The sequence below is a fragment of the Rousettus aegyptiacus genome, unplaced genomic scaffold (genome assembly GCF_014176215.1).
Source record: "Rousettus aegyptiacus isolate mRouAeg1 unplaced genomic scaffold, mRouAeg1.p scaffold_m13_p_1, whole genome shotgun sequence".
Taxonomy (NCBI): domain Eukaryota; kingdom Metazoa; phylum Chordata; class Mammalia; order Chiroptera; family Pteropodidae; genus Rousettus; species Rousettus aegyptiacus.
Window position 1 is genome coordinate 11,809,463 of NW_023416284.1, and position 9,888 is coordinate 11,819,350.

Consider the following 9,888-nt stretch of genomic DNA (forward strand, 5'->3'; position numbering starts at 1 on the left):
TAGGTTGGGTGGTGTTGGAGGGACTTCCTGCCTGGGTTTAGGTGACCTGTAAGGTCCTGTCTGTGAAATTTAATGTCCGTAAGAACAGAAATTTTCCCAGGACAGGAAGGGAATAATTTAAAAAACCAAGGTTTATTATTTATATTTTCCTCTAAGCTACAGCATCACTGACAGTTTATAAAGCCAAAGATTGAAATACCATAAGGGGGAAAATGGCTCTTGGTAACTGCTCGTGGTTGCCTAAGAGAAAGCTGGCTGGAAAACCAGGTTTTAAGTTACCTGTTCACGAGACACCGCCCGCCCGTCCTCCTAGCACACAGAAGGAGGAAGTGTGTGCCTCGATAGACCATCAAAACGTGTCTGAAACTGCTCTGCTCCTGCATGGTTTGGACTGGACTGTTGGACAGAGTGAGCGTTCTTGGACCATGGTGATGTGGAGACTTTTTTTTTTTTTTTTTTTTTGGTTTTAAAGGATCAAGATCAATCAATCCTTCCTTCTACTTCACAGACTCTGGTGTGGCAGAACGAGTTTTCCACCTTGGAGATACTTGTCCGAATCACCCTGTGGTATAGGGACTTGGCTCTCTCAAGATACTCCGTTTCCATTCAGCGTATTCGCCCACCCAAACATCCAAGAATCCGCCCACATTTCTTGAACCTGTACTGTGTGTGGGCCCCGATTTCTGGGTGTTGAATCAGAGCTAGACCCTGTCCTCAATAAAGTTTCTGGTCCAGGAGTGAGAGTGGACATGCCATTGAAGAAGGTCCCGGAGGGCTGCCACTTCAGAAGGGCACTCGAAGATTTGGTGGCAAAAGTGACATTTGGCCTAGGCACAAAAGGGTGATAGGATGTGGAAATAGGGAGCAAAGGCATCTTGGTCTGAAGGACCAGCGTAAACAAAACCCTGTACAGAATTTATTAAGGATATGCAATTAGTTTGGAGAGAGACTGTGAACGTCTTCGAATGCTTGCTGGGCGCCTTTTGCTACTGGGAGAAACAGATGCTTTTCTCGCTGAATGAATCCCAAAGATCAGGTGTGCTTAGTGTACTTTGAGTGCTTTGTTTTAGTGGCAGCGGTTGGCCCGCGTGTGGGCGCATTTTGACCTCGGAACACATCGCAGGTACCAGCCCTGCTGTGCACTGTCTGTCTCTCCAGCCAGTTTTGCCTCGGCCTCTGTGGGGACCTCAGCTCAGGGCCCTGAAGGTTAATGACTTTCAAACACGTGTCCACTTAAGATAAATGAGCAGTCAGGGTAATGAGCCAAGGAGCTATTCAAATAAATTAGCATAATATTTATCATGTGTATGATGTTGTGTCCCTAAAATAATAACAATTATCATGTATCCATGGATTCAATTGAACAAATATTTATTTAGCATCTACTGTGTGATGGATACAATAGGGGAGACCTAGCCTCGGGGCGGAGCTTCTATAATGCTCTAGGCACTTTGAATACATTATTTCATTTAAACCTTAAAACCACACTGTAAGGCTGATTTTATCCCCATTTCACACAGGAGGGAATCAATAACTGGTCCAAGGTCATGGATTTGAACCCAGGGCAATCTGCCCCCACTAGGTAGGAACCCAAAACAGGAATCCAGGAAAGGCATAAACACATTAGCAGTTCAGAGAGAGAAACCTCTCCCAGTTGGAAAAACATTATGGAAAAGTTGGCATTTGAGATGTGCCTTAAAACACGTGGATTTGAACGTGGCGACGAGGAGCCTGTGAACAGGGAAGCTTCCAGGTTGAAGGAAGATATTGCGCAGATGTGAAGGCCAGAAGGCATGTTCTGGGAATGGCGAGGAGCACAGAGACCTGCATGCGGCTGAATAAACAAGGCTGGAAAAGCAGGTGACCCCAAGCTCAGATGCCAGGGATTGGTGGACAATGGGGAGCCTGAGGGTTCAGAGGGCGGAGGAGTGATGTGACGAAAGTCAAGCTATGGGAAGATGAAGGTGGCATTGGTGGACAGGATGGAGACTGGATGGAGGATGGGGGGCCGAAAAGCCTTTGGTCCTGAAACACCAATCTTAGCTCTGTCTCAGCGCTTAACTCGTGTGCGTTAACTGGTGGTGTCTGCCTGCCAGTTGGCCACAGCTGATTTGTCTTCCTCAGCATTTGGCAAGAAGTGAAGAGCGTGGATGATAGAAAAGCTTATTGAAGAAAAGAATGAACTTTAATACAGCATTCGGTTCTCCAGCAGTAACGCTGCAAAGAACCCCAAAGAAGCAGACAAATGAAATCATAATTGGACTCTTAAGTTAACTCGGGAATTCCAATGTGATTTCTAACACTTATTCCGCAAGTTATTTAACTGAGTACTTTGTTAATAGCTTCTGTTAGGGGCTAAGTGGGAATGAAAGCAAAAACCAATCCAAATTCTGTTACCAAAATTGGAGAGGTAAGTTATGAAACATTCAGGTAACAAAGTCTCTTCTCCAGCCTTGATGTAGCCCCTAGGCTCTAATTCCTTCCTTCCTTCCTTCCTTCCTTCCTTCCTTCCTTCCTTCCTTCCTTCCTTCCTTCCTTCCCTTCTTCCTTCCTTCCTTCCTTTCTTCCTCCTTCTTTCCTGCCTTCCTTTCTTCCAATGAATTAGTAAATGTCAAGCACTTAGAACAGTGCCTGGTAGATGCCAAATACTTAATAGATGTTAGATAGTATTGTTATTATAATATCATTCATTCATTCATTCATTCATAGAACATGAATGCTTATTATGTTCTAGGCCCTACCTTGTGTACTTTCACACATGCGAACTTATTTAAGCCTTGGCACAATCAACCTGCCAGGGAAGTGTCACCGTCACATTTTACAAATGTGGAGACTGAGGACATGGCCGTGTATCAGTACTTTTTAGATTTTAGTGTGCACACAAATCATCTGGGCTCTCGTTAACCTTATATTTTGAGTCAGCAGGTCTGGGGTTGGGGCCTAGATTCTGCATTTCTATCAAATCCCCTGACAATGCTGCTGCTGCTGCTGCTGCTGCTGGCCGCGGGTCACACCGAGCAGACATACTCTGCTCAGTGGCAGAGCAGAGGTTGTCCCTGGACCCTCTGACCTCAGTTTCAGGGTTCTCTTTTCCTTTTTTACAGTCCTTTCCACACGTCTTCAAGTATGTGTGCTAGAGATACATGCACACACAAATAGAATTTAGACAAACTCATTGATTCATTCACCAAACATTTATTGATCCCTGGGAAAGCAAAGGATACCACCAGGCTTGAGGCCAGGAGGTCACGACAGTGTACTGGAGTCTTGTTCTCCAGTTCCATTTCTACTTAGTCGGATGGTTACACAACTGCCCAATCACCTGGTCCTTATCCTATTGCTGCCGGAAATCCATCACGCCCGGAGCATAGCTTCTCTCCACCTCTCCCAAGTCAGATCCTTCTTCCTGTGTTTCTCATTTACGCAGCAGCACCATCACTCTAAGATGGGTGTAAGGACTTCTTTGGATATTTCTTAGCGTACTTCTTATTGAGAATGCGAGGGGACCGATTCCATTGGCCCAGAAGCACACTCTGCCCCAAACCCCGCCAAGGTCAATGTCAGTTTAAAGCAAATCTAGGCTTCCTCCTAGTAGCCTGAATAAAGTGGACACCAGAGGGCGCCTCAGGACCACTTTTCCCAGCACATGTGTCTACAGTAACTCATTTTTACCTCAAGGACTTGATCTTTTACTGTTTTGTTTTGTTTGTTTTGTTTTGTTTCATTTTACCAAGGATTTGAGTCAGTCACAGTAGCAAAGCCTCCACGCCTGCCTCCACCCCCATTTTTGCCACCACAGAACTTCTTCACCTTTTAAAGTTATGACAACCATCCCTTTGATTTCTCTGTATCATGAGTCCGCTGTGACCTTTGCCCTAAGCGATGCCTTTCACATGCTTTAGCTCATTAAATAGGCTTGCCCCAATCCCGTGAGATTTCATCAGCATGTTATAGATAGCGGAGGTGTTATATCTACATCTCGGAGGAGAATCTGCCTCAACACATTGCTTCCGGGACGGACTGCATTCTGCTGGGTGGGGGTCCTTCTGTGCTTTAAATTCGTCATGGTCCCAGGGTCAGCCCTGCGATGCTGACATCTTTCTTTCTCTCCCCCCTGTATCAAGAGCCTGACCCGGTCTGGGCATCCTCACAAGTGACCTTCCCTGGGCACTCTGGGCTGGCCAAGATGACAGACAGCCAGAGGCTCAGAGTGTTGGCGCTTGGTACTGACTCCCGAAGAGTCGAAGGCACACCCACCTGGGGTTTAGGATGCCCCCTCAGGTAGAACGTCCTCTCTCTTGCCCCCAGATGCGTCTGTCAAAGGAGGGATTTGGGGAGGATGATTCTAGAATTTCTTTCCATCCTTATCCTAACTGCTAATGGGAGGGATTTGAAGCCCGATGGGGGACAACATTTTTTGGTTGATATTTTTCATGCTTCTCACACTCTGTCACATGGTCAGGAATATTCCTTCCAGTGATTGCCATTATTGTCTTGCATAAGATCGTAGAGTTTTAGAGAAAGAGATCACAGAAACCTACTCTAATGGAAACTTAGAAGGACAGAGTGTTGGAATTGCACACGGGGCCGCCCGTCCCGTGTCAGATTCGTTCCTGCCGTGTCCCAGGGCTTAGCGAGGTGCCAGCCCATGGGAGGCACTCAAAAGAAATGCACGAATGAATGAAACCGCACATTAAACAAACCCTACAATGATGGAATCTGAGAGTCAGAGAATATTTAGAATTATGGGAAATATTATTCACTTATTCAGAAGCGGGAACTGATATTCTAGGGGTGGGTTACAGAGTTTTCTGGGTGCTGAAGGGCTCTGGGCCATGGCTCTTCCTACGAGGAGGCTGTGACCAAGGAGGCCAGTGATGGTCCAGGCGCAGTGTGAGGGCTCTCAGGGAGGGAGGGATTTGCAGGAAGGGAGCTGTCCAGAGGGAGGGCCGTTGGGGCCCGGGCTCCCCAGGGCCGAGGCTGCAGCAGCCTGCGCTGGGAATCGGCGAGCGCAGCCTTAGCAGGGCGGGGTGGGCCCTGAGCACAGCTTGTTGGGGTAATGGGCGTAACTGTCGTTGTAGGTGGCCAGGTTTCGGCGAAAGCAGAGTGCGGCCGTCCTGTCGCACTCGCAGGTCTGTTTCTGGAAGGCAGTTTTGCCGTCTGATGGGACAAGGTGAGTTAGGGACCAGCGGCTCCAGCCTTTTGCTCTCAGATGTGCACAGGACCACATTCTCACCTCCATTTTGCCAGAAACTCATTCCCCAGAGGGGAGGTCCCAGGGATGGGTGAGAGAAAGCAGGGCACAGGAGGCCTGGAAGTCTGCGAGTTTGTCCCGCGGTCTTCCTTCCTCTCCCCAGCCCGCTCCGGCTGCCGTTAGCCCTCCCCCGAGGGACACCACCTGGTTCACTAACTCATTTGCCCCAGCTTGGGCGGGGGGTGGGGAAGGGGATTTCTAGACAACTCCTGCTCGCCCCCACCCCCACCCGTGTGAAGCTCTGCTGATGGTGAATTACAGCCATCAAGCCGAGAGGAAAACTATGAAATGACAGCGACCCACTCCCAGATGGCCTGTATGTCCCCAGAGTGGCCTGTGCCCAGATTGGAAGCCATTGGGACCCTGTGCCTGTCTCCATGAGCAGACAGAGCCAATTTTTCTGGCATTCACCTCACCCCTCCCCTGGTGTAGGCCCACACCCGCCAGGGGACCAGGCCCGGCATCAGGCACCAGAGGCCTGAAGCCTCCTTTCCTCTCACTGCCTCTGTCTGCCCAAATGGCTCTGGCTCCTTTTTGTTCCCATGAATACATCTCGCAGTTCAAAAATGTCCAAGGCTCTTCATTCATCCCCTCAAGGTCACTGTCCCTTGCCCGTCAGGGTTCTACCCACGCTGCTATTTCAGCGAAACCCAGAGTTGGAAGGGGCTTAACGGTCACGTCAGTTCCTTTGGGTGGTTCTTGCCGGGAGGCTGAACGAAGCCCGGGAAGTGGGTGTGATCACCTCTATCTTACAGATGAGGGAGCAGAGGCTTTTGGGGGGGTCATCTCCCTCACCCAAAGTCACACCACAGGTGGAAGGAGAAGACCCACCTGACACCTCACCTCTCTCATCCTCTTAGCACTGTCCCTGACAGGAGGCCATCCCGGCCTTGCATGAACCCCCAGTGACAGGGAGCTCACCCCCTGACAGAGCCGCCTTGCTGAGTGGATGGCTGCAGGAGCAAGAAACTCTGGGCCAAATCGGCCTCCAGGGGCTCGGATTCTCGTTCCACCCTCGCCCAGGCTGAGATCTGGGCTGAGTCTCCCTGGACCCTCCCGGGTCCTCCCACTGTGCCCCACACGGGGCCTGCTTCCGGCTTAGCGGCAGGAAGAAGGCTTGGTTCTCTGATCTGGGCTCCCCATGGGACTGGGCTGCGTGAAGCCCTCCACACGCTCACTCGGTTCAGGCTGCTTCCCTGGGCCAGGGCCAGAGGAAAGCCGACTGGTCTCAGTGGGCACTGGACCTGGCAAAGCTGAGCAGATGGGCCCAGCCTGACAGCCCCACTGGGGGGAGTCAGCCTTCGGGAAAGGGTCTGCTGTCCCAAATCAAAGCCTCAGCTCTCTCTGTCTGGCACTTTACCTTTGAGACTCTGTCCTGGGGACTTCACTTGTGGCTGCTGCCCAGGCCTGGGGAGGGCGTGTGAGGCTCAGCTCTGCCCATTTGCCCCTGTGGTGATGGAAGACCCTGCCCCTACAGCCTATGATCTGATCTCAGACTCAGGGGTCATCATCTGTAGGAGGTCCCTATCTGAAGCTATTCCCACCCCATCTCCAATGCCTGGGGCACTCTAGGGCTGTTCACTTACCACAGAAGATGTCGCTCCTGCCGACAGAGAAAAGATACCTTTCCAGTTTGGGTTCACAGCCCAGCTTCCCGAGACGCTCATAGCAGCAGTCATGGGCATGACAGCACCTGCAAGTGTCACCAGGGACTGGAGCCCAGGGATCCGGGGCTCACAGAGGCTTAAAGGAGACGTTAGCCCCCAATTTCTCGATGTCCCCAGCTCCTCCCTCCTTCCAGAGACTCTCCCAGCTCCTCCATCCCCCAGGGGGGTCCCCGAGCCGGGCTGCCTGCTCACCAGTCCGTCTGGTCCACCGGCCAGTGGGAGCCACCGATGCCACAGTAGCAGCCATAGTCGTTGTACTGCAGGGCCGGCTTACCCGTCATCTTCTCGATCATCACCCCAAACTGGACCAGGTTCCCCCAAACCAGGGCCACTGCAGAGAGGGAGGGCAGAGGCCGTCAGATCCCTGAGGGTCCCCTGAGGTCCCCGCCAATCTGAGTGCAGACATGTCTTGGATTGTCCAGTTAACCTCACCTCGCTGCCGGCAGCAACGCTGACCAGTAATACCTCTGTGACGTCCCGGGCGCCTGGATCCCCGCGGTCCTCACCCAGTGCCCTGCCCACTCTCCTCTACCACCTCTCAAAACGCCCCCCTCTGCTCCCCAAATGGCTCCCAAAGGGCCCTGATGCCTCCCTGGGGTCAGCCCTGACCCCCAGAAGCACCCTGTCCCCACCGAGTCTCATCAGATGCCACCGGCGAGACTTCCTGACCACTTGGACTTCCCAGAATCCCTCCAAATCCCTCCAGAAATGGGGGCTAAGGGGACGTAAAGCATCGCGGCAGGAGCCCTCGCGCGTGCTGTCTGGGGTCTCTGCCAGCCCCTTTCCCATGTCCCCCAGCCTACCTAGACTGCGTCCTTCCTCCCTCTTTCCCCTCTCCAATGGTCACTGCTGGCTCAAGCAGAACCAGCCTCAGGGTGACCCACCACATCCTCCCCAGGGCCAGACTCAGGGGCTCTCCAGGGAGCTCAGGGTTCCCAGCTGGAAAGGAGGAAGGGTGAAAGTCACAAAGGTCACTTACCCAGGAGGCAGAGGAAGGTCAGAAGAGGGGGAAGCTTCATCCTGGGAGCAGGGGAGGTGAGCAGGGGCACGGGAGCCAGACCGCAGGAGAAGAGAGAGAGCAGGGGCGCACATCTGACCTCAGGGCACCTCCTCGATTGGTTAAATACCGGGCCCTGTCCACTCCCCATCATTAACCCCTTAATGCTCAGTGATGCAACGATACTTCCAGGTCTGACACTTTGGCCAGGTTTCCAGGGGAGGGGCCGGCCTGGGGCTCCGCTTCCAGGCAGCTTGGGGAGGGGGCAACCCGTGGCCCTTTGTTCTCACTGCCGCCCCCATCGCCTACCCTTTTCATCGTCATCGCGCCAGCTCCTGCCGACCGAGATCTGAGCCAGAGGCCGTGCCGGGTGCTTTTCATCCTTGGTACCTTTTTCTTACCCCCATTTTACTGATGCAGCGACCGAGGCCCAGGGAGACTGAGAAACTTAAGTTCACGTGGCCTGGGAGTGCCAAGTGCCAAGTCTGTCCTGTTCCCCTCTGCTCCCACCCCTTGCCTCACCCCCCAGCCTCTGTGTCACCCAGAAGGAGAGCACTGAGAGGCACTGAGAGAGGCTTGACCACCGGCAAAACACCGGGAGCCTTGGGGGCCGTTTGTCCAAGTAGGTACAGGTTGGAGGCTGACCTTAGGGACGTTTCTTTATTGTTCTTTCCTGGGCAGGCTCCTGCTTGTTTGACAAGCTGCAAAAATGACCCCAGATGTGAATTCTGTCTCCCCAAATTCTTGAGCCATGGGGCAGTGTGGCTGCCGGAGAAACAGGCTCTGAGTCAACTGGAAAACCCACATTCCAGCATGGAGAGGAAACTTCCTTTTCCTTGATGTCACCTTAGGGGCTGGGCCAGGGAGACAGAAGCCCCCTGGTCCAGCTTGTCCCCCAGGGAGAGCTGCTGTCCCCGCTGTCAAAGGGATACAGGAGAGGGCCCGGGTCTGTTGTGGTCAGAAATTTTAAAGTGGCCCTGGTCATGGACTCACGGTGACTCATCTGCTGATTGCTGCCCCCTCCCTTGGGTACACTCAGGCAGAACTGGGAGCCAGACACCCCCGTCAGTGGCCTGTGACTTCGTCCTGCCCCTGCCTTCCCTGTTCCTGGTCTCCGACTGGGATAACTTGACCAACCGCTTCCACCGATGTCCAGGGCCTGAGAGTTACTGGGTCTGTGGCCTTAGAGTCTTAATTCCATCACTTACTACATGGCCGTGGGCTGGTCATTTCGCCTGCTCAGGTTTCCCTGTCTATGTTATGGGCGTAGAGGGCCTCCCACCCTGGCCTCCTCCATGAAGCACTGGGAAGCTCAAACGCAGCTGAGTGGGCAGCCTGCACCGAGGACTCACTCTCTGCACCAGGACTGTGCCAAGCCCTTCCCAGACAGGCTCTCAAGGAGTCTTCAAATAGCCCTATGGCATGAGTGTTATGATCCCATTTTACAGAGAGGCAAACAAAGGCACACACCTACATACGTGATGAGCCAGGATCTGGGCCAGGAAGTTCAAAGGGCTTAGCTAATTGTTGCCAGTAGGCACGGCGCCTCATGCCCATGATTCCTTCAGGGGCCTCCAAAAATGTTTTAATGTCTTTAAAAATCAGAAGAGAACAATGAACACAATCAGTTGGGATTATACTCGTCTCTAGACCAATGAGGTCCTAACATTTGCTTTCTATTTATTTATTTATTCATTCATTCATTCATTCATTCATTCATTCATTTATATGCAAGAAAAGGGCTCACAAAAGCAAAAGTACCCAGGGCCCACGACAAAACTAATGCTGTGGCCCTGAGCTTAACCAACCTCCAGGCCTCTGGCCTCCCCGTTTTAGGAGCTGACTTGGGGCCTGGTGTTGGCCTCCTTTCCAGACTCCTCTGGGAGAGGCTGGGTCTCACATGGAGGACAGGAAGGAGCCCCGACCCATATTCCTTTAACCCACCCTGTCAGGGGTAGTGTCCCTGGAGA

At 52.4% G+C, this 9,888-nt stretch overlaps 1 protein-coding gene across 1 annotated transcript; it reads right to left on the reverse strand.

Moving 5' to 3' along the window:
• Positions 1 to 4,803: 4,803 nt before the first annotated feature.
• PLA2G2E (phospholipase A2 group IIE) lies at positions 4,804 to 8,624 on the reverse strand. The gene is made up of 5 exons (XM_016128257.2): positions 8,564 to 8,624; positions 7,901 to 7,941; positions 7,114 to 7,252; positions 6,841 to 6,947; positions 4,804 to 5,160 (listed from the first exon to the last, which is right to left on the reverse strand). The coding sequence occupies exons 2-5, from the start codon at positions 7,938 to 7,940 to the stop codon at positions 5,018 to 5,020; spliced, it is 429 nt and encodes a 142-aa protein (XP_015983743.2). The 5' UTR covers position 7,941; positions 8,564 to 8,624; the 3' UTR covers positions 4,804 to 5,017.
• Between the last annotated feature and the right edge of the window lie 1,264 nt (positions 8,625 to 9,888).

What these genes read in the sequence shown, in the direction of transcription:
- PLA2G2E (XM_016128257.2), bottom strand. Translation starts at nt 7,940, where the DNA reads ATGAAGCTTCCCCCTCTTCTGACCTTCCTCTGCCTCCTGG. An exon ending in GACCTTCCTCTGCCTCCTGG is followed by an intron (nt 7,253 to 7,900) that starts GTAAGTGACCTT and finishes CCCTCTCTGCAG; the next exon opens with TGGCCCTGGTTTGGGGGAAC. An exon ending in CCGGTGGACCAGACGGACTG is followed by an intron (nt 6,948 to 7,113) that starts GTGAGCAGGCAG and finishes TGACACTTGCAG; the next exon opens with GTGCTGTCATGCCCATGACT.